A 27,639-nucleotide genomic window follows, 5' to 3' on the forward strand; every position below is an offset into this window, starting at 1 on the left:
ACCATACCACCTCCATATGTGGATATCAACCCTGATACAAACCCAATCTGCCATATGCGACCTCTGATTGGGCGCTGAGATTTTTTTTTTTTTTTGCTATATACAACTGCAGTGGTTTGGCCCTGCCCACTCCCTCTAAAAGTGCTTAGAGGTCACAGAGGTTCTGTCAATGACAGACCGTTTTAGAGACAAGGCTCTATATCATGTTCAGGGTATGGGTCCATTTAATTTCTATTGGAAACTCCCATCCCTGAGCGGTTTCTCTGGTAAATGCTTATGGTGACTGGAGTTCAGTGTGGCTCAGTTGGTAAGTGCGTTGCAATAGAAATACCAAGATAGTGATTTCAATTCCCAAAGGTATTACATATAAAGGTGCTTAAGTTATGCACTCTGACACTGTTTTGTATGTCCCCACTATCAAGAGAAACTGTTTTCCTGGTGTATAAAGGCCTGGGTCCTCTTCAAACCGGCCCACTGTAGCAAAGCGTTTAGCTATGGAAGATTGAAACTAAAACCTGTTCTTACTGGACAAGTTCAGGTAGTACTGTACCTCTGCTGTTTAAAACGTTTCTCCCTACTGAACACGACCCAGCTCTGAATTCTGCCAGAGCTCAATAAAACCCACTACTCACCGAGGTGAAGAAAGAGTTAATGAAAGATGCAAGAACAGCAGGAGTAGGGACCGTTCTGTCTCTGAGCATGTGCTGCTGTCCTGGCTAATACTGCAGTGAAGGAAAATGTGTCAATTTTCATTGGACAGTAGTCCCCTCCGGAATGGTGAATGAGCCTGTAACTGACAGTCAGACGATGTCCTGTTTGCGGATGGTGATTCTTCACATTGACCGTTGGTCCTGAGGTGCATTTCCGTGGAATCTACAACCGTGGGCGACAATCTCCCGGTAAGATGTGCGGGTTGATATAATTGTTCCACTTTACTGCCTACTTGAAACCGCGCAGGACAGTGGTTAGACTAGGCTACAGGATGTATTTTGGTCATCCTGACATAGGAATACAGTTGATTAAATTCATTGTTTAAAAAAAAAACTCTGCTGCCCCACTTGACGCGCTGTCCATGGGGAGGACAATATGAATAGCACATATTTCCCGCGTTTATAACAGTTTTCGCGTTTCCCATTATTTGTATGTTTTTCCTATAATATTAGCCATTTTTATGCTCACTGATACATGTGAAAAATGTGTACTATTGGCATAGGCTACTGTAGGATAGCCTAATATAAATGCAGCCCAAGCCATCACATGAGCAATCAATATTTGATTTGGGGGGAGTAGGCAAGGCATAGCCTAGGGCTGGCACAATTACCATATAACCGTATAACCGAAGGTTATGGATGAGAAGTCATGAACTAAAAAAATTAAGCATTCGGTTGAGTCCGTTTCTGCGGTAACATGGACCCCTAACAACGTGATGAAACTTTGTTGCTCCTTAAAGAAATGTAGAATGTTAATTCAAATGATGTGTTTGTTATCTGATGTGACTCATGCAATGGAATGTATTTGGAATGTCAGTTGAGTTGAATCAACAAATCACAGCACATATTGATGGGTACACTTCCTGCTTTTACTTTCTGCTCTGCTCCAATGGGTACACTCGCAATAGCTGCCAGACGCGTGTCCACTCATTATGCTATCATTGACTTGAATGGGAGTGCCTGTTCTATTCGTTTTATTTACAGTGCATTCTGAAAGTATTCAAAACCCCTTGACTTTTTCATCATTTTGTTACGTTACAGCCTTTTTCTAAAACACACACCTCTACATAAGGTCCCACAGTTGACTGTGCATGTCAGAGCAAAAACCAAGCCATGAGGTCGAAGGACTTGTACGTAGAGCTCCGAGACAGGATTGTGTTGAGGCACAGATCTGGGGAAGGGTACCAAAACATGTCTGCAGCATTGAAGGTCCCAAAAAACACCGTAGTCTCCATCATTCTTAAATGGAAGAAGTTTGGAACCACCAAAACTCTTCCAAGAGCTGGCCAAACTGAGCAATCGGAGAAGGGCCTTGGTCAAGGAGGTGACCAAGAACCTGATGGTCACTCTGTGACAGAGCACCAGAGTTCCTCTGTGGAGATGGGAGAACCTTCCAGAAGGACAACCATCTCTGCAGCACTCTACCAATCAGGTGGCCAGACGGAAGACACTCCTCAGTAAAAGGCACATGACAGCCCGCTTGGAGTTTGCCTAAAGGACTCTTCAGACAACGAGAAACAAGATTCTCTGGTCTGATGAAATCAAGATTGAACTCTTTGGCCTGAATACCAAGCATCATGTCTGGAAGAAACCTGGCACCATCCCTACGGTGAAGCATGGTGGTGGCAGAATCATGCTGTGGAGATGTTTTTCAGCGGGAGACTAGTCAGGATTGAGGGAAAGATGAACAGACAAAGTATAGAGAGATCATTCATGAAAATCTCCAGAGTGCTCTTGATCTCAGACTGGGGCGAAGGTTCACCTTCCAACAAGACAACGACCCTAAGCACCCTTTAAAGACAATGCAGGAGTGACTTCCGGACGAGTCTCTGAATGTCCTTGAGTGGCCCAGCCAGAGCCCGGACTTGAACCCGATCGAACATCTCTGGAGAGACCTACCTGAACAGCGACTCTCCCCATCCAGCCTGACAGAGATTGACAGGATCTGCAGAGAAGAATGGGGGAAACCTCCCAAATACAGGTGTACTAAGCTTGTAGTGTCGTACCCAAGATGACTCGAGGCTGTAATCGCTACCAAAGGTGCTTCAATAAAGTACTGAGTAAAAGGTCTGAATACTTATGTAAATATAATATTTCAGTTTGAAATGTTTTATACATTTGCGAAAATGTATAAAAAACAGTTTTTGCTTTGTCATTATGGGGAATTGTGTGTAGATTGGTGAGGGGGGGAAAACAATTGCAATCCATTTTAGAATATGTCTGTAACGTAATAAAATGTGGAAAAAATCAAGAGGTCTGAATACTTTCCGAATGCACTGTATATGGCGGTACATGCAGTGGAGGAGAGGAGATAATGTGCCAAAAAATCTAATAAAAAGGATTGTTACTGGCCAATTACTGTCCTCCAATATTCCATGACTGTCACAGTCCTATATGGCATCAACATTTCTCCCACTATCAGTGGGGTTGCCGCAGTGAGATTATTTGAGGTTGTCACAGTTTCAAAAGTGAGAGAGAGGGGCATCCCCCAAATTAGTATCTCTATGGGGCAGCCGGCACAGTGATTCTGCAGTAACGGTAACTCCTCTCTTGGGCCTGCACAAGGAGTCGCGGGCCAACCTGCAAGCCTTATTTACACACCCTGTTCCCTGTGTATTTTGATAAAGGGAAATCATTAGTCACTCCAGATATGCACATGTGAATCTACTAAAGAGTTAACAAAATCTTAACAAAGTCTTTTCCTCTCAATTTGAGCATACAGATTCCTAATCCCAGGGACATGACAAAGATGTTCGGGATTAACTCCACATCCCCAGGGTCTTTCATTAAAATTGAGAGAATTAAAGAAAGACCACATATTGTACTTTTCTGTAAATCATTGAATTACAGATTTAACTTGGATACAGACAACACAGTAGGCCTACCATGTAATGAGAAAAACCCATCCACATTTTTGCATCTACCTTCGGAATCTTCATAATGCTTTTTGATATACCTCCAGGGGATCGGTGTCCCTCCCGCGGGACGATTGAGCTAACGTAGGCTAATGTGATCAGCATGAGGTTGTAAGTAACAAAAAAAAGTCCAGGACAGACATATCCGATATAGATTAACAAGAATTCAAGCTTTCTGCCTATCTGCACTGTCCGATTTACAGTAGCTATTACAGTGAATGAATACCATGCTATTGTTTGAGGAGAGTGCACAGTTATGAACTAGAAAGTTATTAATAAACCAATTAGGCACATTTGGGCAGTCTTGATACAACATTTTGAACAGATATGGAATGGTTCATTGGATCAGTCAAACTTTGCGCGTACACATTTTGGTCCTCCTCACCTTCAACGCAAGAACCACCCACCAACCAAGGACCAAGCGGCGTGGTAACAGGCAGCAGCAGGAGAGGCAGCACTATTTAGAGACATGGACTTGGGAGGAGATCCTAGACGGGAAAGGAATCTGGGCACAGCCAGGAGAATATCGCCGCACCAAAGAAGAGCTGGAGGCAGCGAAGACGGAGAGGCGCTGGTATGAGGAGGCAGCACGGCGGCGCGGATGGAAGCCCGGGAGTCAGCCCCGCCTGTCCAGAGCCGCCAGAGTCTCCCGCCTGTCCAGAGCCGCCAGAGTCTCCCGCCTGTCCAGAGCCGCCAGAGTCTCCCGCCTGTCCAGAGCCGCCCGCCTGTCCAGAGCCGCCCGCCTGTCCAGAGCCTCCCGCCTGTCCAGAGCCGCCAGTCAGCCAGGATCCGCCAGAGCCGCCAGGCCATTCAGCCAGGAACCGCCAGAGCCGTCAACCAGCCTGAGCTATCTCTCGGTCCTGAGCTGCCTCTCGGTCCTGAGCTGCCTCTCGGTCCTGAGCTGCCTCTCGGTCCTGAGCTGCCCCTCGGTCCTGAGCTGCCCCTGTGATGAAAGAAACATACAGGAACTCAAATCCTTCTGTTCACTTGATTTAGAATTCCTCACAATCAAATGTAGACCGCATTATCTACCAAGAGAATTCTCTTCGATTATAATCACAGCCGTATATATCCCCCCAAGCAGACACATCGATGGCTCTGAACGAACTTTATTTAACTCTTTGCAAACTGGAAACAATTTATCCGGAGGCTGCATTCATTGTAGCTGGGGATTTTAACAAGGCTAATCTGAAAACAAGACTCCCTAAATTTTATCAGCATATCGATTGCGCAACCAGGGGTGGAAAAACCTTGGATCATTGTTACTCTAACTTCCGCGACGCATATAAGGCCCTGCCCCGCCCCCCTTTCGGAAAAGCTGACCACGACTCCATTTTGCTGATCCCTGCCTACAGACAGAAACTAAAACTAGAGGCTCCCACGCTGAGGTCTGTCCAACGCTGGTCCGACCAAGCTGACTCCACACTCCAAGACTGCTTCCATCACGTGGACTGGGATATGTTTCGTATTGTGTCAGATAACAACATTGACGAATACGCTGATTTGGTGTGCGAGTTCATTAGAACGTGCGTCGAAGATGTCGTTCCCATAGCAACGATTAAAACATTCCCTAACCAGAAACCGTGGATTGATGGCAGCATTCACGTGAAACTGAAAGCGCGAACCACTGCTTTTAATCAGGGCAAGGTGTTTGGTAACATGACCGAATACAAACAGTGCAGCTATTCCCTCCGCAAGGTTATCAAACAAGCTAAGCGTCAGTACAGAGACAAAGTAGAATCTCAATTCAACGGCTCAGACACAAGAGGCATGTGGCAGGGTCTACAGTCAATCACGGACTACAGGAAGAAATCCAGCCCAGTCACGGACCAGGATGTCTTGCTCCCAGGCAGACTAAATAACTTTTTTTGCCCACTTTGAGGACAATACAGTGTCACTGACACGGCCTGCAACGAAAACATGCGGTCTCTCCTTCACTGCAACCGAGGTGAGTAAGACATTTAAACGTGTTAACCCTCGCAAGGCTGCAGGCCCAGACGGCATCCCCAGCCGCGCCCTCAGAGCATGCGCAGACCAGCTGGCCGGTGTGTTTACGGACATATTCAATCAATCCCTATACCAGTCTGCTGTTCCCACATGCTTCAAGAGGGCCACCATTGTTCCTGTTCCCAAGAAAGCTAAGGTAACTGAGCTAAACGACTACCGCCCCGTAGCACTCACTTCCGTCATCATGAAGTGCTTTGAGAGACTAGTCAAGGACCATATCACCTCCACCCTACCTGACACCCTAGACCCACTCCAATTTGCTTACCGCCCAAATAGGTCCACAGACGATGCAATCTCAACCACACTGCACACTGCCCTAACCCATCTGGACAAGAGGAATACCTATGTGAGAATGCTGTTCATCGACTACAGCTCGGCATTCAACACCATAGTACCCTCCAAGCTCGTCATCAAGCTCGAGACCCTGGGTCTCGACCCCGCCCTGTGCAACTGGGTACTGGACTTCCTGACGGGCCGCCCCCAAGTGGTGAGGGTAGGTAACAACATCTCCTCCCCTCTGATCCTTAACACTGGGGCCCCACAAGGGTGCGTTCTGAGCCCTCTCCTGTACTCCCTGTTCACCCACGACTGCGTGGCCACGCACGCCTCCAACTCAATCATCAAGTTTGCGGACGACACAACAGTGGTCGGATTGATTACCAACAACGACGAGACGGCCTACAGGGAGGAGGTGAGGGCCCTCGGAGTGTGGTGTCAGGAAAATAACCTCACACTCAACGTCAACAAAACTAAGGAGATGATTGTGGACTTCAGGAAACAGCAGAAGGAACACCCCCCTATCCACATCGATGGAACAGTAGTGGAGAGGGTAGCAAGTTTTAAGTTCCTCGGCATACACATCACAGACAAACTGAATTGGTCCACTCACACAGACAGCATCGTGAAGAAGGCGCAGCAGCGCCTCTTCAACCTCAGGAGGCTGAAGAAATTCGGCTTGTCACCAAAAGCACTCACAAACTTCTACAGATGCACAATCGAGAGCATCCTGGTGGGCTGTATCACCGCCTGGTACGGCAACTGCTCCGCCCTCAACCGTAAGGCTCTCCAGAGGGTAGTGAGGTCTGCACAACGCATCACCGGGGGCAAACTACCTGCCCTCCAGGACACCTACACCACCCGATGTTACAGGAAGGCCATAAAGATCATCAAGGACATCAACCACCCGAGCCACTGCCTGTTCACCCCGCTATCATCCAGAAGGCGAGGTCAGTACAGGTGCATCAAAGCTGGGACCGAGAGACTGAAAAACAGCTTCTATCTCAAGGCCATCAGACTGTTAAACAGCCACCACTAACATTGAGTGGCCGCTGCCAACACACTGACACTGACTCAACTCCAGCCACTTTAATAATGGGAATTGATGGGAATGATGTAAATATATCACTAGCCACTTTAAACAATGCTACCTTATATAATGTTACTTACCCTATATTATTCATCTCATATGCATACATATATACTGTACTCTATATCATCGACTGCATCCTTATGTAATACATGTATCACTAGCCACTTTAACTATGCCACTTTGTTTACATACTCATCTTATATGTATATACTGTACTCGATACCATCTACTGTATCTTGCCTATGCTGCTCTGTACCATCACTCATTCATATATCCTTATGTACATATTCTTTATCCCCTTACACTGTGTATAAGACAGTAGTTTAGGAATTGTTAGTTAGATTACTTGTTGGTTAATACTGCATTGTCGGATCTAGAAGCACAAGCATTTCGCTACACTCGCATTAACATCTGCTAACCATGTGTATGTGACAAATAACTTGATTTGAATAGTTTACTTAATTTCAGTTTGTCACATTCTGACCATAGTTCTTTTGTGTTTTCTTTGTTTTAGGGTTGGTCAGGACGTGAGCTGAGTGGGCATTCTATGTTGTATGTCTAGTTTGTCTATTTCTATGTTTGGCCTGATATGGTTCTCAATCAGAGGCAGGTGTTAGTCATTGTCTCTGATTGGGAACCATATTTAGGTAGCCTGTTTTGTGTTTGGTTTTGTGGGTGGTTGTCTTCTGTTTTTGTGTTTAAGCACCAGATAGGACTGTTTCGGTTTTTCACATTTGTTTTAATTTTATTTTGTAATGTTCACGTTTATTGTCTTTATTAAACATGTTGAACACTAACCACGCTGCATTTTGGTCCTCCTCTCCTTTAACGGAAGAAAACCTTTACAGTTTGTGACAAAACAAGCAAGTATAGTGTAGAGAATCATTGTACCATCTAAACCGATATATTTTCCATAACAAAAATATTATATTTTCAGCTGATTGAAGCTGGTGTACAAAACCGAAAGTAAAAGATGCAAAAATCAAACTTAAAGAAGGGGCGGGCATAGAAATAGCGTACATAGAAGAGATATTTTTTTAATTTTTAATTTAACTAGGCAAGTCAGTTAAGAACACATTCTTATTTTCAATGACAGCTTAGGAACGGTGGATTAACTGCCTTGTTCAGGGGCAGAACAACAGATATTCACCTTGTCAGCTCAGGGATTTGATCTCGCAACCTTTTGGTTACTAGTAAAAACGCTCTAACCACTTGGCTACTTGCTGCCCTGATATAAAGCTTCTTAGACTTGCTTTCACCGAGTGACAGATCTATAACACACATTTCTATGTGCATTTGGGTGGGTTGCCCAAAAAGTTACATATTGCAGCTTTAAATATTAGCCACTATGGTAGGCCTACTTAATCAGTTATTTCCACTTTAGTGTTAGTTTCCTTACATTTTGCATCATTACATTACATCTTTGGTTTACCTTTCAAAAAAAGAATGTAAGGAACTTGTCAAGTTTGTGCGGTTGTCCCTGAGGATCCCTAGCAATAGTAGATCACAGTTGTGCAATCATTTAGGACAGGTAGCACATTTGAGTCATTATGGGAACGCAGACCATATGTAGCAGTTTAAAACCTTTAAACCTGCCTACTGGAGCGTTATAGGAGCATGTTTAATCCCTCGCTGAATCTTTCTCTCTCTGTTCCATCAGCATCACCTGGTTCTTTTTATATAATCCACCCAGCAATTTTCTCTCAGTGGATGACTCTCACAGTCAGACTGACCTGATCACCAGTTCATTCCTTCTGCATCACATCTCTGTTGGTGCATAGTAGTAGTAGGTATTAGAGCAGATATTAGTGCTATTTTTGGCCTGTTCTTACACCCTCTGAGCCCAATGTACAGAAGCAGGTAGGGGTCCCAGGTGGCAGTGGGACTGAGAGTGGGGGCAGTGCCAAGACCCAGTAGGCAGTCCAGAAGTAATTGCTTATGAGCTATCTTTCCTATTGATATGGACCTAGAACCCAACACCTCATGGCAGGCAGCACACAAATAGAATAACAAGAACAGACCATCATGATCAATAAAAAGCAGTGAGAAGCCATTAAACTGTCCATTGATGCCAGGGAGGGAGCAATACCACAACTGACATGACAACTGGGAGGTGGGGAGGTGGGAGAGGACCAGTGGTGTAAAGTACTTAATTAAGTAAAAAATACTTGAAAGTAGTTTTTACTCCATACATTTTCCCTGATACCTAAAAGTACACGTTACATTTTGAATGCTTAGCAGGACAGGAAAATGGTCTAATTCACACACTTATCAAGAGAACACCCCTGGTCATCCCTACTGCCTCTGATCTAGCTAAACACATGCTGAGTTTGTAAATGATGTCTGAGTGTTGGAGCGTGCCCCTTGCTATCTGTAAATTAGAAAAACAAGAAAATGGTGCCGCCTGGTTTGCTTAGTATAAGGAATTTTAAAATGATTTATACTTTTACTTTTGATACGTAAGTGTATTTTAGCAATTACATTTTACTTTTGATTCTTACGAATATTTAAAACCAAATATTTTTTAGACTTTTAGTCGAATAGGATTTTAATCAAATTTACTGGGGGACTTCCACTTTTACTTGAGACATTTTCTATTAAGGTATCATTACTTTTACTCAAGTATGCCAATTTGGTACTTTTTGTACCATTGGAGAGGACCTACAACAAAAACAACATCATCATCATCAACAACACCCAACAGTTCCAGCTCACCACAGTGCCTTGCAAAAGTATTCATCCCCCTCTGCATTTTTCCTATTTTGTTGCATTACAACCTGGAATTTAAATATATTTTTATTTGGATTTCATGTAATGGACATACACAAAATAGTCCAAATTGGTGAAATGAAAAACACAACTTGTTTCAAAAAATAAAATAAAATGGTGCGTGTATGTATTCACCCCCTTTGCTGAAGCCCCTAAATAAGACCTGGTGCAACCAATTACCTTCAGAAGTCACATAATTAGTTAAATAAAGTCCTCCTGTGTGCAATCTAAGTGGCACACGATCTCAGTATATTTACACCTGTTCTAAAAGGCCCCAGAGTCTGCAACACGACTGAGCAAGGCACACCACCAAGCAAGCAGCACCATGAAGACCAAGGAGCTCTCCAAACAGGTCAGGGACAAAGTTGTGGAGAAGTACAGATCAGGGTTGGGTTTGGTCCACGTAGCACCATTAAATCCATTATTAAAAAATGGAAAGAATATGGAACCACAACAAACCTGCCAAGCGAGGGCCGCCCACCAAAACTCATGGACCAGGCATGGAGGGCATTAAATCAGAGAGGCAACAAAGAGGCCAAAGATAACCATGAAGGAGCTGCGAAGCTCCACAACGGAGATTGGAGTATCTGTCCATAAGAACACTTTAAGCCGTACACTTCACAGAGCTGGGCTTTACGGAACAGTGGCCAGAGAAAAAGCTGTTGTTAGTTATGCATGCTTCTTGTTTGTTTCACAATAACACATGTTTTGCATCTTCAAAGTGGTCGGCATGTTGTGTAAATCAAATGATACAAACCTCCAAAAAAATCAATTTAATTCCAAGTTGTAAGGTGACAAAATAGGAAAAATGCCAAGGGGGTGAATACTTTCACAAGCAACTGTATGTCAGGCTTTAGCTCTGGATCAAGCTGGGCTACAGAGGCATGCTAAAGGGTGTTTGGGTGTGGGTCAGGTGACACTGTGGTGGTAGGGACGCTATGAATGTTTTAGAGGCAGCAGGAGACAGGTGGAGCATGGGGTGGGAGGGAGGGAGGGAGCGGAGAGGAACGAGGGCTATGGGGTGTGGGGAGAGAGAGGGAGTCAGTGGGTGAGGGAGAGAGGGAGAGAGAAACTAGAAGGAGCTCAGGAGAATTCAAGGGAGCAGGAGTTAGGATCCAGTGGGGCAAGACCGGGTGAGAGAGGGAGGGAGGCAGGAAGAGTGTGAGGGAAACAACGTTACGGCAGGTCAGTCCAGTCTCCTGGCCCATTTGTTCCTTGTTAGGAAAATCCTCATTAGCCTGGCTCTCTGCCCACTTCGCCAAACCAGCATCTGCTCTTCAAACCAGTTCTTACTGTACATGGTCACACTCACAACCTCTCTCTGATAGGATTTAATTGTACTATTGTATTACGGTTGGATGTATAATCTTCAAATCAAAATCACATTTCATTTTGTCACATGCGCCAAATAGAACCTTACAGTGAAATGCTTTTACTATCAAGCCCTTAACCAACAATGCTTTCAGAATTTGAAGAAAAAAAGATAAAAAGATAAGTTAAAAATAGATAATAAAAGTAACAAATAATTAAACAGCAGCAGTAAAAAAAAACAATAGCAAGGCTATATACAGGGGGTACCGGTACAGAGTCAATATGTGGGGGCACCAGTTAGTTGAGGTAATATCTACATGTAGGTAGAGTTCAAGTGACTATGCATAGATAATAAACAGAGTAGCAGCAGTGTAAAAGAGGGGCTGGGAAGCCCTTTGATTAGCTGTTCAGGAGTCTTATGGCTTGGGGGGTAGAAGCTGTTAAGAAGCCTTTTGGACCTAGACTTGGCGCTCCGGTACCACTTGCCGTGCGGTATCAGAGAGAACAGTCTATGACTAAGGGTGGCTGGAGTCTTTGACAACATTTAGGTCCTGGATAGCAGGAAGCTTGGCCCCAGTGATGTACTGGGGGCGTACGCACTACCTTCTGTAGTGTCTTGGTGTCAGAGGCCGAGCAGTTGCCGTACCAGGCAGTGATGCAACCATTCAGGATGCTCTCGATGGTGCAGCTGTAGAACCTTTTGAGGATCTGAGGACCCATACCAAATCTTTTCAGTCTCATGAGGGGGAATAGGCTTTGTCGTGCACTCCTCACGACTGTCTTAGTGTGTTTGGACTATGATAGTTTGTTGGTGATGTGGACACCAAGGAACTTGAAACTCTCAACCTGCTCCACTACAGCCCAGTCGATGAGAATGGGGGCGTGCTCGGTCCTCCTTTTCCTGTAGTCCACAATCATCCCCTTTGACGATTGTGAACTACAATCTTGACTATTATGAAACAATTGTCTCCTTTTACTCACTAATATTTACAGAACTATATATACACTGAATATGCCAAACATTAGGAATACCTTCCTAATATCAGAACAGCCTCAATTCATTTTGGCATGGACTCTACAAGGGTGTCAAAAGCGTTCCACAGGGATGCTGGCCTATGTTAACTCCAATGTTTCCCACAGTTGTGTCAAGATGTCCTTTGGGTGGCGGACCATTCTTGATACACACAGGAAACTGTTGAGTGTGAAAAACCCAGCAGCGTTGCAGTTCTTGACACAAGGCAGTGCGCCTGGCACCTACTACCATACCCCAGTCAAAGGCACTTAAATCAATAAGGGATCATAGCTTTGACCTGGATTCACCTGGTCAGTCTATGTCATGGAAAGAGCAGATGCTCTTGGTGTTTCTTTTTTAGTGACTGTTAGCGCCGAAAGTGTTTGACCTCTAAACTGGTTCCATTTTCCAATGTGCATGTGCCAGTCAGTAGGCCTATGCAGTGGATTCGAACAGATTCAGACATACTGTAAACACTATAGAATCTTTATATACTTTAGGCTTTCTGTCAAAACCAATGGGGCCCGGGGACGAGGTTATATACTATGACGGAGTGGTTGAGAGATGGCATCCCTGCTAGGGCCTCCTGACACTTGATACCAGTGGTGCTTATTGCCTGTGTCTGGCCCTGCACCCGTTATTTATATAGTCTTTGGTCTGACCTGGGGATTTACACTGCAGAAAGCAAGGGCACATTATGCACACAGATCATGGGGGGGTCTATTCTAACTCTCTCTACATGTGAAAGCATTGTGTTAGTCTGACCCCCGATACCACTTGTGATGTAATGGCATTGTGTGGCTGATACAACATTCTGATTGCTGAGGAGTGAAGTTTTCTCTAGTTACAGATCCACGACAAATCCTAACCTTAACCACTGGTGGGGGAAATGCGAAACTGACCCAAGATCAGGCTCTAGAGGCCACTTCAACCTACTCCTTTATGATCAGTCGTTGATTCTCACGGGTTCTAATATTGCAAACTGACATGGAAAGAAATGCAAGCTGACATTAATTCAAATGTCAAGTGGTCAGATTAAGACCTTGTACCAGCAGCCAACAATGTTGGAAGGGATATCTAAGAGGCCTCATGTCATCTGAAGGTTAATCATTAGCAGTCTGTGTAGTTTTCATATACTCTTAGAAAAAAGGGTTCCAAAACAGTTATTTGCAGAGGGATGGGGTTCTGTTTTGATCAGAAGATCCGTTTTTGGGAGAAAGGGTTCTTTGATGATTCTTTAGAAGGCAAGAAGGGTTCTACATAGAATCATATCTAATATTTCCCAGCATGCTCTATTGCAGGGAGATTTTCAGAATAGTTTATTTTACTATAATATCAGTATTTTTGCATGTACATTGATGGTTGATACATTTGTATGCTACACAAAGATAAGTAACACAGTTCTCTAAACGAATCCAATCTGTTGGATTTATTGCACCCGTTACTGAGGTGGATGTTCCAGTTTAAATGATTGGGTTAGTCTCAGTATTCAATCTTCCCTACTCTGGCAGCCATTCGGAGTGCAGGTTGCGGTTGATTAACAATTCCACTTGTTGGATATCCCAGTTCTGTCTGGCTTCCTATAGGAATTACACATCCCTTTACAAGCCAGCAGGCTTAGGTTATAAATAGGCCCTAAAAAAAAAGGCCTTATGATATTAAAGGCTAATAAGGCTGGTGGAACTCTTCATAGAGGGTTCTGGGAAGAACCGTCCAAAGATAAAAGGGTTCTCGGTAGAACCCTTCACAGAGGGTTCTAGGCAGAAGCCTTCATAGAGGGTTCTAGGTAGAACTATGTACAGGTTGTTCTTTGAAGAACCCTATATAGAGTGCTCTAGATTGCATAGAGTTCTAAGGTTTCCCTTATAGGGACAATTCAAAGAGGCCTGTATGGTTCGACTTAGCACCTTGTTTTTCTCTCTAAGAGTGTAGTATTGCCCTTATGAAACACTCCTTTGCTCCACATGCATACGGTAGGCATTTGACGTAGCAGAGGTATAACACCAAACTGACTAACTCACTTTTCTAATCCTTTCTCCCTTACAGACCTACGCATCTCCTCGACTAGATAAAGAGCGAGGGGAGGTCACCATGGTGTAACGGGTGTCGTTGAACTAGACCTACAGTATGGCACGCCAAACCAACCATTAGACCAAGAGAAAATCCTTGTGGTCTGAGGGCGACTTTTCGGGTCCGTCTCTCAGGCAGGACTGCCTTATCACGAGGGCGCAATTCCAAATCGCGCCCACCGCAATGGCAACCCCGGCACCCCCACCAGTGCCTCTGACGGTCCTGTCTCGCTGGTACCTGTACGCCATCCACGGCTACTTCTGCGAGGTCATGTTCACCGCCGCCTGGGAGTTCGTGGTCAACCGCAACTGGAAGTTTCCTGGTGTGACCAGTGTATGGGCTCTGCTAATCTACGGGACCTGCATCCTCATCGTGGAGCACATGTACCTGGCCCTCCGAGCTCTCCGTTGCCCCGTGCTGCTGCGATGCCTCATCTATACCCTATGGACGTATATCTGGGAGTTCGGTACAGGGCTGTTGTTGACCCAGTTCGACGCCTGTCCCTGGGATTATTCCCATTTTCAGTATAACTTTATGGGGTTGATCACAGCGGAGTACGCCCTGCCCTGGTTTTGTGCATCTTTCATGACGGAGCGACTGGTTATACGCAACACGCTGCGGTTACGGATGGACAGGGACAGGGTGGAAGGGGACCAGTCGGATGCAGGCGGGGGAGGAGGAACGAACGTGTGGGGCGAACAAAGAGGAGCCAACTGCTATCTTAAATTGGACTGATCAAAGAACAAGGGCATTTCCTCATTTGGGGAAAGTCCGTCCTCCACCCTCGCACCTCTGCCCTCTCTCTTCTGTGACCTGGAAATATAAGTGGTCTCGTGGTCGAGGAGTGTGTCAACTTGTTAGTAGAAAAATGGTAGCCTCCTTTTGGCAAGGAAGCACAAGTGTATCATACCTGAGTCCTTTGAGGAAGAGTTTTGAAATCTCCCATACCCGCTTTGAATCAGCCATTTTTTTCTCAAAGGAGAAAATCATGCAAACGTTTAAAAACGATATGCTTACTTATCCTTTTATCTACAACATGTCTTGCACGACTGGCTACAGTTGTTTTGATCACTTTATACATTTATTTGGGGATTCCACCCTTTAAAAGTCATTTGCTTGATGACTCATGATTGGAGAAGGAGAGTCTCATTTCATACGAGCGCATTTTCATCCACATTCCCTCTCCTCGCCACCTCTCCACGATTACCTTGAACCTTTTTCAAAAGGAGTCCAGAGAGGCTGGAGGAGGGAGGACACAGGAGTTGAGCAAATCCAATTGAGGAAAGGTCAATCTGAATCACTCTGGAATCCCACTCAAGCACTAAAACATTGTATGGAAATGTATAATAATTTTTTTTTTTTTAACGAAATACATAAGTACTGTATTTCTGTATAGCTTCAAAAGCAATCTGAATAAGGTGCTATATGCAATATGTTCATAATTGATTGTCATGGAGAATGATTTTCTACAGTTAGTGATAACCCACAATATTTGGAAATGCATGAGGGAGGTGTCTTGGTTCTGTATGCAACTGCAGTCTGTTTACTCATAAGCTATTTGCCTATAGAGAAATGAGGTCTCAGGTAACTTACTCAACAAATTGTGTGCTATTTCTACTGCATATCTGTTCGAATCAGGATTTCTGATTTCAGGATCTCTGATTTTCACGTGATGTGATCATTCACTATTAGCCACGGACGTTGTCACCACACTGAAAGAGCTGCTGCTGCCTTGTGGACTCGACATGATACTGCATCTGAAAGCTTCATCTGAAGTCTCAAAAATAGGACTACAGGAGCTGTATTCCTCCCAGATATCTCTTTGGTTTGTCCCTATTAATGGCCCTTGCTTTATGGCCTCTGGCACTGTTTTGATGATGCAGAATAATGTGGATCTCAAACCACCGAGTGGATTCAAAAGCGATACATTAAAGGCCCAATGCAGCCGTTTTTTAAAATCTCAATATCAAATCATTTCTGTGTAACAATTAAGTGCCCTACTGTGATCGCATTCAATTAAAATGGTCCAAGAAAATCAAAACAAGCTTCTTAGTAAAGGAGTAAAAGGGTCAATTTCTCAAGCAAGAATTTAGATAGGACTGTATGGGAGTGGTCTGAGTGGGGAGGGGGAAACTGAAAACGAGCTGTTATTGGCAGAGATTTGCAACTCTCTTTCTTATTGGTTTATTAACTCATTTACCGCCTAGTGATGTCACGATGGAGGGCCAGAACTCTCTACGGTGAGTGTTCAAAACAGGAACACCTTCCTAATATTGAGTTGCACCCCCTTTCCCCCCCAGAACAGCCTCAATTATTTGAGGTGTGGACTCTACAAGGTGTCGAAAGCGATGAAAAGGGATGTTGACTCCAAAGCTTCCCACAGTTGTGTTAAGTTGGCTGGATGCTCTTTGGGTGGCGGACCGTTCTTGATACACACGGGAAAATGTTCAGCGTGAAAAACCCCAGCAGCGTTGCAGTTCTTGACTCAACCCGGTGCGTCTGGCACCTACTGTACTACCATACCCCGTTCAAAGGCAGTTCAATCTTTTGCCTTGCCCATTCACCCTCTGAATGGCACTCATACACAATCCACGTCTCAAGGCTTAAAAATCCCTCTTTAACCTGTCTCCTCCCCTTCATCGACACTGATAGAAGTGGATTTAACAAGTGACGTAGCAGGGATCATAGCCTTCACCTGGATTCCCCTGGTCAGTCAATCTCATGTTCCCTATGTTTTCTACGATCAATGGAATGTTTGTTTCCTGTATATTTGATTGTGATATGTGGTTGTCTCATGAAGCTATCTTAAGATGAATGCACTTGGTGTAAGTCCATCTGCTAAATGACTAAAATGTCAAATGTAAATGTTTTACACACAGATCTCTTATTACTGTATAGAATCATTTTCAACAACGTTTGTTTAAATACACTGCATTCGGAAAGTGTTCAGACCCCTTGACTTTTTCCACATTTTGTTACATCACGGCCTTGTTTTAAAATTGATGAAGGAGATTTTTTCCCCTCATCAATCTACATACACTACCCCATAATGACAACGCAAATACAGGTTGTTAGAATTTTTTGCTAATTTATACAACAAAAACAACTGAAATATCACATTTACATAAGTGTTCAGTCCTTTTACTTAGTACTTTGTTGAAGCACCTATGGCAGCGATTAGAGCATTGAGTCTCCTTAGGTATGACGCTACAAGCTTGGCACACCTGTATTTGGGGAGTTTCTCCCGTTCTTCTCTGCAGATCCTCTCAAGCTCTGTCAGGTTGGATGGGGAGCGTTGCTGCATAGCTACAGTTGAAGTCAGAAATGTACATACACTTACATTGGAGTCAATAAAACTCGTTTTTCCAAACTGTAGTTTTGGCAAGTCGGTTAGGACATCTACTTTGTGTATGACACAAGTCATTTTTCCAACAACAGATTATTTAACTTATAATTCACTGTATCACAATTCCAGTGGGTCAGAAGTTTACATACACTAAGTTGACTGTGCCTTTTAAACAGCTCGGAAAATTCCAGAAAATGATGTCATGGCTGTAGAATATTTTGATAGGCTAATTGACATCATTTGAGTCAATTGGAGGAGTACCCGTGGATGTATTTCAAGGTCTACCTTCAAACTTCGCTTGACATCATGGGAAAATCAAAAGAAATCAGCCAAGACCTCAGAAAATAAATTTCCAAAAGCCTGAAGGTACCACGTTCATCTGTACAAACAATAGTATGCACGTGTAAACACCATGGGACCACGCAGCCGTCATACCGCTCAGGAAGGAGACGCGTCTCCTAGAGATGAAAGTACTTTGGTGTGAAAAGTGCAAATCAATCCCAGAACAACAGCAAAGGACCTTGTGAAGATGGAAACAGGTACAAAAGTATCAATATCCACAGTAAAATGAGTCCTATAGAGACATAACCTGAAAGGCCTCTCAGCAAGGAAGAAGCCACTGGTCAAAAACCACAATAAAAAAAGCCAGACTACAGTTTGCAACTGTCCTCTGGTCTGATAAAACAAAAATAGAACTGTTTGGCCATGATGACCATTGTTATGTTTGGAGGAAAAAGGGGGAGGCTTGCAAGCCGAAGAACACCATCCCAACTGTTAAGCACTGGGGTGGCAGCATCATGTTGTGGGGGTGCTTTGCTGCAGGAGAAACTGATGCACTTCACAAAATAGATGGCTTCATGAGAAAGGGAAATTATGTGGATATATTGAAGCAACATCTCAAGACATCAGTTGTTCAAGCTTGGTCGCAAATGGGTCTTCCAAATGGACAATGACCCCAAGCATACTTCCAAAGTTGTGGCAAAATGGCTTAAGGACAACAAAGTCAAGGTATTGGAGTGGCCATCACAAAGCCCTGACCTCAATCATATAGAAAATTTGTGGGCAGAACTGAAAAAGCATGTGCGAGCAAGGTCTACAAACCTGACTCAGTTACACCAGCTCTCTCAGGAGGAATGGGCCAAAATTCACCCAACTTATTGTGGGAAGCTTGTGGAAGTCTACCCGAAACATTTGACCCAAGTTAAACAAATTAAAGGCACTGCTTCCAAATACTAATTGAGTGTATGTAAACTTGTGACCCACTGGGAATGTGATGAATTGAATAAAAGCTGAAATAAATCATTCTCTCTACTATTATTCTGACATTTCACATTCTTAAAATAAAGTGGTGATCTTAACTGACCTAAGACACTGTGAATTGTGAAAAATGTATTTGGCAAAGGTATATGTAAACTTCCGACTTCGACTGTATTCAGGTATCTCAGGAGATGTTCGATCGGGTTCAAGTCCGGGCTCTGGCTGGGCCACTCAAAGACATTCAGTGACTTGTCCCGAAGATACTCCTGCATTGTCTTGGCTGTGTGCTTAGGGTCATTGTCTTTTTGGAAGGTGAACTTTCGCCTGAGTCTGAGGTCCTGAGCACTGGAGCAGGTTTTTGTCAAGGATCTCTCTGCAATTTGCTCAGCTCATCTTTGCCTTGATCCTGACTAGTCTCCCAGTCCCAGCCGCTGAACAACATCCCCACAGCATGATGCTGCCACCACCATGCTTCACAGTAGGGTTGGTGCCAGGTTTCCGCCAGACGTGATGCTTGGCAATCAGGCCAATGAGTTCAATCTTAGTTTCATCAGACCAGAGAGTGGCGCAGCGGTTTAAGGCACTGCATCACAGTGCTAGAGGCGTCACTACTGACCCTGGTTCGATCCTGGGCTGTGATTGGGAGTCCCATGGAGCGGTGCACAATTCGCCCAGCGTCCAATCAAGTTGTAGAAACACCTCAAGGATGATCAATGGAAACAGGATGCACCTGAGCTCAATTTCGAGTCTCATAGCAAAGGGTTTGAATACTTAGGTATTTCTGTTTTACATTTTTTATAAATGTACCATTATTTCTAACAACCTGTTTTCGCTTTGTCGTTATGGGGTATTGTGTGTAGATTTGATTTAGATTTTCTTTATTTACTCCATTTTAGAATAAGGAAAAATGTGGAAAAAGTCAAGGGGTCTGAATACTTTCCGAAGTTTTCCTTCAGACGGCCAGCTCTGTCATTTGTACATTTCTTTATTAAAAAATGTAGTTATTTGTTACAATTGACTTTGTAAAACCTAGCAGTACTCCTTATTTCTCTTGAGAGTGAGGCAGATATATATAGCGTTTAGGGAAAAAAACTTGATTATTTGTCTCTGAAATGAAACCATCAAGTGATAGATTTTAAACAAACAGATGTCTGTTAATGAACAACCCCATTCTATGTAGATAGTGAAAAAAACACACCAATTTCTTTAAACAGTAAATTACCAACATTTCTGGAAATGCCTATGTACTGTAGCCTTTTTGGAATTCTACTTTTCAGTTATAAATGAGAACTTACACGTAGTGTGCGTGTGTGTGTATGTTTGCATGTTTAGTGACACTGGGAGAGAGGCTGTTTCTGATCTCTCACCACAGAAATCTAAGACTCATGCATGTCAGAATGTTTTCAGTTGTAAATCTTCCCAAACCAAGTTGTCTATTTTCTTGGTTTGATCAGTCACTGAAATTATTTATTTGTTTCAATTATTATTATTATTATTTATTTATTTTTACAAATATTTAGTGAAAACACTGCACTGTATTGTATCATACATTTTAAGTGTGTATGTATTGTGTTTAATTTGTAATAAGTCTTTGGAATAAACTTATTTATTAGATTTTTTAAAAAGCTGGTTTTGGGACTTAGAAATAACCATTTGGCTGTATAGTAAATGTACATATGCTTAACAAGGGTCGAGAAATCATTAACAATATTGATGCTATATGGAACCGACAGGCCCCTTCGGCTAACCTCTTGTCTCCGTCTCCTCTGTTAGTCGTCGGACGAAGTCCACCCTGTCTGCAAGCCAGGTAAACACATTAAATCAAATCAAATCAAATCAAATCAAATTTTATTTGTCACATACACATGGTTAGCAGATGTTAATGCGAGTGTAGCGAAATGCTTGTGCTTCTAGTTCCGACAATGCAGTGATAACCAACAAGTAATCTAACTAACAATTCCAAAACTACTGTCTTATACACAGTGTAAGGGGATAAGGAATATGTACATAAGGATATATGAATGAGTGATGGTACAGAGCAGCATACAGTAGATGGTATCGAGTACAGTATATACATATGAGATGAGTGTGTAGACAAAGTAAACAAAGTGGCATAATTAAAGTGGCTAGTGATACATGTATTACATAGGGATGCAGTCGATGATGTAGAGTACAGTATATACATATGCATATGAGATGAATAATGTAGGGTAAGTAACATTATATAAGGTAGCATTGTTTAAAGTGGCTAGTGATATATTTACATAATTTCCCATTATTAAAATGGCTGGAGTTGGGTCAGTGTCAATGACAGTGTGTTGGCAGCAGCCACTCAATGTTAGTGGTGGCTGTTTAACAGTCTGATGGCCTTGAGATAGAAGCTGTTTTTCAGTCTCTCGGTCCCAGCTTTGATGCACCTGTACTGACCTCGCCTTCTGGATGATAGCGGGGTGAACAGGCAGTGGTTCGGGTGGTTGATGTCCTTGATGATCTTTATGGCCTTCCTGTAACAACGGGTGGTGTAGGTGTCCTGGAGGGCAGGTAGTTTTCCCCCGGTGATGCGTTGTGCAGTCCTCACTACCCTCTGGAGAGCCTTACGGTTGAGGGCGGAGCAGTTGCCGTACCAGGCGGTGATACAGCCCGCCAGGATGCTCTCGATTGTGCATCTGTAGAAGTTTGTGAGTACTTTTGGTGACAAGCCAAATTTCTTCAGCCTCCTGAGGTTGAATAGGCGCTTCTGTGCCTTCTTCACGACGCTGTCAGTGTGAGTGGACCAATTCAGTTTGTCTGTGATGTGTATGCCGAGGAACTTAAAACTAGCTACCCTCTCCACTACTGTTCCATCGATGTGGACACACAAGAGGGTGACGAGGATAAGCAGACCAGCCATATTTTATATCTCACTATAGAAACCCTAGACCCACTGCATGTCAATAGGACACAGCGGAGGGCAGTGATGATGATGCACTTTCCTAGTGAACTACTATTATTTCTCACCCAACTTTCTGTAGTGTTGCAGGGATATTATCCTGCCACATGGTGTCGCTCTCGCGCTACAAAATAATAAGATCAGTGGGTTTTGTCTTGTCAGAAGATGCCAAATCAAATCAAATCAAATGCCAGTGGGAATGCTGGGTTTTGGAGCAAGATGGTTGAAAAAAATCTGTTTTTATTTAAGCCCACTGTGTAAAAGGTATGACGATATTTGCAAAATGTGTAGTCCAGAATTTCAGGGTGGTTGTAATTAAAAAAATGTAAAAGACCAGACAAAAAAAGGATTAGACATAGGTTACCATTGCAAAACGCCCAAACACGGCAAGAAATTCCGAAAAACTCTTCCTGTACATGAGTCTAATATAGCTCGCCAGCTTGTAGTCCCAAAAACCTGACATTAATTAGCATTTTCTACATTTTCTACTTGTTTGTTGGGGGAAATTAATGGGGAAACAATCAGGTTTTGGGATATGCGCCGAAAATAACATTTGAGATAATATCAGTCGGTTAAACATGACCTTTATGAATTATGAAGCCTTTATGTGCTTTATATGCTTGATTCAATTATATAAATGCTTTCAAACTCACAAAAAGGGATGTTAAGCAGATGAAGATTACGTCATGGAACAAAAACGTATAATATCTCCTAAGCCTGTGTGTACCACAGACCTTCTTCTTCCTGCAATTATCCCACAATTCTCTCATAGGGTTTGGCCAACCAGCCATGGCGGAGTTAGCCTCCGTTAGTGTCTACAAAAAGGCACGATTACTATTGCACTCTATACATGAGCACAACATCAACAGCACATTGTCTACACATGATCAGCCACCCCGAGAGCAAATGGCTTAAATACCCAGAAACCAGAAATGGTCCAGAAAAACCAACGGCAGATGGATCCAGCACAAATGAATTAAAAAGAACCTCAAAACGAGAAGGGCCGACAATAAACATTTATTTGACATTTAACAGCAAGTTTTTAGAAACAGTATAATGTATTTGAATGACCACAGAATGTCATATTATGTCACTGACACATTTCAGAATCGATAATCCTAAACAATGCTCACATCTTTACCTGGCACATTCTATACCCATTCCATTGGTCCTTAAGTGAAACCTCCACCCACCCGGGGCACCGGGCCCGTTGCAAAACAAACTGGCCCATTGCTCCGGCCAAATGCCACGACATACCCGCCAACGTTCGTTTCTACTCTGAAATGAAGTAATTCATGCATTAATGAAGTATGTAGAGATTGATAGAGCAGCAGAAGAATTCAGTCCGAGTCGCCAGGCAACGTAGCCTGGGTACCAGTCTCAGTAGCATTCCACTCCGTGTGCCATGACTCTATGTATACGAATGGACAAAGCCATCGATCACGTGACACCATTCATTCCTATGTGAAGACTCAATAGTGCATTTGAAGCCAAGGAAGTGCAAAATATTACTGTTCTCAGATTTTTTTTAGTAAAAAGATTTTAGATGTGTATGAAAACACATTTTTTTTGTTGCAAAACTACACAGTGAATGTTCAAAACTGTCCTGAAGGTTTTAAAAGCGGGACCTTCAGACAAGTCTTGTGAAACCTGTGGGCGTCATAGAGCGAAACAACCATCATGGACGTGTTCGTTTTAGATGGTGTCTTAGATGCGACGTTTGAGCTACTCCAGGAAGTGACGTTGCAGAGGCTAGCTCAGTGACGCATCTTCTAATTGAGTATTTTAAGTTGAAGGCCGACCGGGGTACTGCAGGCTGCCATTCGCTACTAAATTATCCTTATAACTTCTTCTGTGTGCCATTTTAAAACAATCGGTTTAAGGACATACATCTAGGGTGAAATAAGCAATTATTGGTACCATGATTGTCTCCAAATGATTGTTTTGTTGTACAGAAAGATTGACAATGAAGATTTTCCTATTCATTATAATATGGGACTGCCGTTTCCTGCGTTGTTACTTCAATGAAAGGGGGCAGTCATTCTCTCCTGACTCTGTCATATATGCCAAAGACAACATCAATCGTTTCATGACAACGTGTTAGAATTATAACAATGTAAAAACATAACAATAATTCAGCTGTAGGCAAGTTGTTGTCCCTACAGTGAGGATTAGAACACATTCAACCCAAAAAACCATAGATAGATGGCAGCATTCGCAAAGAAACTGAAATCGCGAAAGCATCGCATTTAACCACAGGAAGGTAACTGGGAACGAGTACGAGTACAAACAGACCAGCTACGACCTCCGTAAGCCATTCAAAGAGGCAAAAAAGACATTACAGGGACAAGGTGGAGTCACAATTAAATGGCTCAGACACGGGACCTACGTGACATGGACTTCAGACAAACAAGGATTAGAAAGGGACACCAGCCACGTAGACGCCTCCCTCCTAGACAAACGTAACACGTTTTTCACCCACTTCAAGGAAAACAACACAGAGCCGCCGTCGTGGGCCCCTGCTGCTCACGAGGACCGCGGGTTCCTCATTTCTTTCTGTAGCCGACGTGAGTAGAACTTTCAAGCGTGTTAATCCTCCGAAGGCTACCGGCCCGCAGACCAGCTGGCTGGAGTGTGGACATATTAAACCTCTCAATTCAATTCAATTCAAGGGCTTTATTGGCATGGGAAACATGTGTTAACATTGCCAAAGCAAGTGAGGTAGACAACATACAAAGTGAATATATAAAGTGAAAAACAACAAAAATTAACAGTAAACATTACACATACAACAGTTTCAAAACAGTAAAGACATTACAAATGTCATATTATATATATATATATATATATATATATATATATATATATATATATATATATACACAATGTACAAATAATTAAAGGACACAAGATAAAATAAATAAGCATAAATATGGGTTGTATTTACAATGGTGTTTGTTCTTCACTGGTTGCCCTTTTCTCGTGGCAACAGGTCACAAATCTTGCTGCTGTGATGGCACACTGTGGAATTTCACCCAGTAGATATGGGAGTTTTTCAAAATTGGATATGTTTTCGAATTCTTTGTGGATCTGTGTGATCTGGGGAAATATGTCTCTCTAATATGGTCATACATTGGGCAGGAGGTTAGGAAGTGCAGCTCAGTTTCCACCTCATTTTGTGGGCAGTGAGCACATAGCCTGTCTTCTCTTGAGAGCCATGTCTGCCTACGGCGGCCTTTCTCAATAGCAAGGCTATGCTCACTGAGTCTGTACATAGTCAAAGCTTTCCTTAATTTTGGGTCAGTCACAGTGGTCAGGTATTCTGCCGCTGTGTACTCTCTGTGTAGGGCCAAATAGCATTCTAGTTTGCTCTGTTTTTGTTAATTCTTTCCAATGTGTTAAGTAATTATCTTTTTGTTTTCTCATGATTTGGTTGGGTCTAATTGTGCTGTTGTCCTGGGGCTCTGTAGGGTGTGTTTGTGTTTGTGAACAGAGCCCCAGGACCAGCTTCCTCTCCCTATCTGTTGTCCCCACAAGATGTCCACCATTGTACCTGCACCCCACTCAACCATGAAGTGCCCCCACTCACCCATGAAGTCCAGGACCATATCACCTCCAACTTTCCCGACACCCTAGACCCACAACAATTTGCACACTGCCCCAACAGATCCACAGATGACGCAATCGCCATTGCACTGCACACCACCCTATCCCATCTGGACAGGAGGAATACCTATGTGAGAATGCTGTTCATTGACTACAGCTTTGCTTTCAGCACCCTGGCGCCCTCCAACTTTGTCACTGAGCTCAGGGCCCTGGGTCTGAACCCCTCTCTGTCCTAGATTTCCTGACGGGCCGGCCCCAGGTGGTGAGGGTAGGCAACAACACCTGCGTCATGCTGATCCTCAACACGGGGGTTCCCCAGAGGTGTGTGCTCAGCCCCCTCCTGTACTCACTGTTCACCCACGACTCCAACTCAATCATCAAGTTTGCTGACGACACGACAGTGGTAGGCCTGATTACAAACCGTGATGAGACAGCCTACAGGGAGGAGGTTAAGAGCCTTGGTGGAGTGGTGCCAGGAAAATAACCTCTCCATCAAGATAAAAAAACGAAGGAGCTGATTATGGACTCCAGGAGACAGAAAAGGTTATCTATAAGTCTTTGCTAGGTAAAGCTCCACCTTATCGCAGCTCACTGGTCACCATAACAACACCCACCTGTAGCACGCGCTCCAGCAGTTATATCTCACTGGTCATCCCCAAAGCCAACACCCCCTTTGGCCGCCTTTCCTCCCAATTCTCTGCTGCCAATGACTGGAACAAATTGCAAAAATCTCCCTCACTAACTTTAAGCATCAGCTATCTGAGCAGCTAACCAATCGCTGCAGCTGTACACAGCCCATCTATAAATAGCCCATCCACCTCATCCCCATAATGTTTTTATTTACTGTTTTTTGCTCTTTTGAACACCAGTATTTCTACTTGCACATCATCACATGCACATCTGTCACTCCAGTGTTAATTTGCTACATTGTAATTACTTCACTACTATCGGCCTATTTATTGCCTTTACCTCCTTACACCATTTGCACACACTGTATATAGATTTTTCTATTGTGTTATTGACTGTACTTTTGTTTATCCCACGTTTAACTCTGTATTATTGTTTTTGTCGAACTGCTTTGCTTTATCTAGGCCTGGTCGCAGATGTAAATGAGAACTTGTTCTCAACTGGCCTACCTGGTTAAATTTAAATTAAAAAGAAGAGGGAGCCCTCCTGTAGTAAGTGACAAAGACAGACTCACCCAATCAAAACACACACACACACACTCACCCAAACAAAACACACACACACTCACCCAAACAAAACACACACACACACACTCACCTCATACACAAACCGATTCCTGTACTCACATATACACTCACGCATACGCCCATACTCACAAACGAACACGGACACACACACACCGGACACTATTTATTTTATACTGTTGTTTTTCACACTGTATTCATACTGTATACTGTATTCTTCACATAGCTCATTCGAGTATATCTACTACTGTACAGTACATTGCATTGCATCTTACACTGTTTATACACACTGCATATTTATATACTGAATTATTGACATAGCTCACTCTAATATATCTACTGCATATCATTCTTAGTATATATTGTTGGTGTATATAAGCATACGCAAGGGTTCTACTAAACTTTTTGGAATTGTTTTAAGAAGGTCATACCAAGGATCATTTTGCTATTTGACCCCTTGAAGTATCAAAACAATATATATATTTTTGAGGGCCTTACTGCTATTAGCCCATACAAATGCATTGAAGTTTGTATTGAAGTGTCAGTACTATATCTGAGAGATATAATACCTGATTAAAAACAGCGAAACAATCGACATGTACGTGTTCGTACATGAGGGGTCATGTTAGTGTGTAGCCAAAACTGTTCGGCCGTTACAACAGAAGTTAGCAGATCATCTGTACCGACTTCAGACGAGTCCCAAGATGCTTGTGGGGGTCGGAGAGGAAAACGGAGAACACCATCGTGTTTGTGAGATTTTATCTTTCCATAAAAAGGGGTCATAATAGTAGGCTAAACTGTTCGGAAGCTGCAGACAATTTTGTGAGAAGACTGATTTTCAGGATGTGTGTCATGGTCTTGACGAACACTGCTCTAGCTCTCACCTCTCACCGCAGATGCGGAAGTGCAGATATCTCTAGCTTAAATTGACAGATTTTTATGGGGATTTTGTATGATGCTAATTCGACTCTAGGGGGTTAACAAGGTTTCCAATAGTCACCACAGCCACAGTCCGTCACGTTCGTTATAAGGATCAGACCAAGGTGCAGCGTGGTATACGTACATTCTTATTTATTAAAATAATGAACACTGAACACTGAACAAACTAACAAAATAACAAAACGAAC

The 27,639-nt window shown here is 43.3% G+C and overlaps 1 protein-coding gene across 1 annotated transcript; it reads left to right on the forward strand.

Annotated features, from left to right (window-relative positions):
- Positions 1 to 556: 556 nt before the first annotated feature.
- On the forward strand, positions 557 to 20,362 carry tmem229b (transmembrane protein 229B). The gene is made up of 2 exons (XM_035742281.2): positions 557 to 899; positions 14,140 to 20,362. Exon 2 carries the CDS (start codon positions 14,347 to 14,349, stop codon positions 14,896 to 14,898), a length of 552 nt encoding a protein of 183 aa, XP_035598174.1. The 5' UTR covers positions 557 to 899; positions 14,140 to 14,346; the 3' UTR covers positions 14,899 to 20,362.
- Positions 20,363 to 27,639: the final 7,277 nt, after the last annotated feature.

Source organism: Oncorhynchus keta, chromosome 29 (assembly GCF_023373465.1).
Source record: "Oncorhynchus keta strain PuntledgeMale-10-30-2019 chromosome 29, Oket_V2, whole genome shotgun sequence".
Classification (NCBI taxonomy): Eukaryota; Metazoa; Chordata; class Actinopteri; order Salmoniformes; family Salmonidae; genus Oncorhynchus; species Oncorhynchus keta.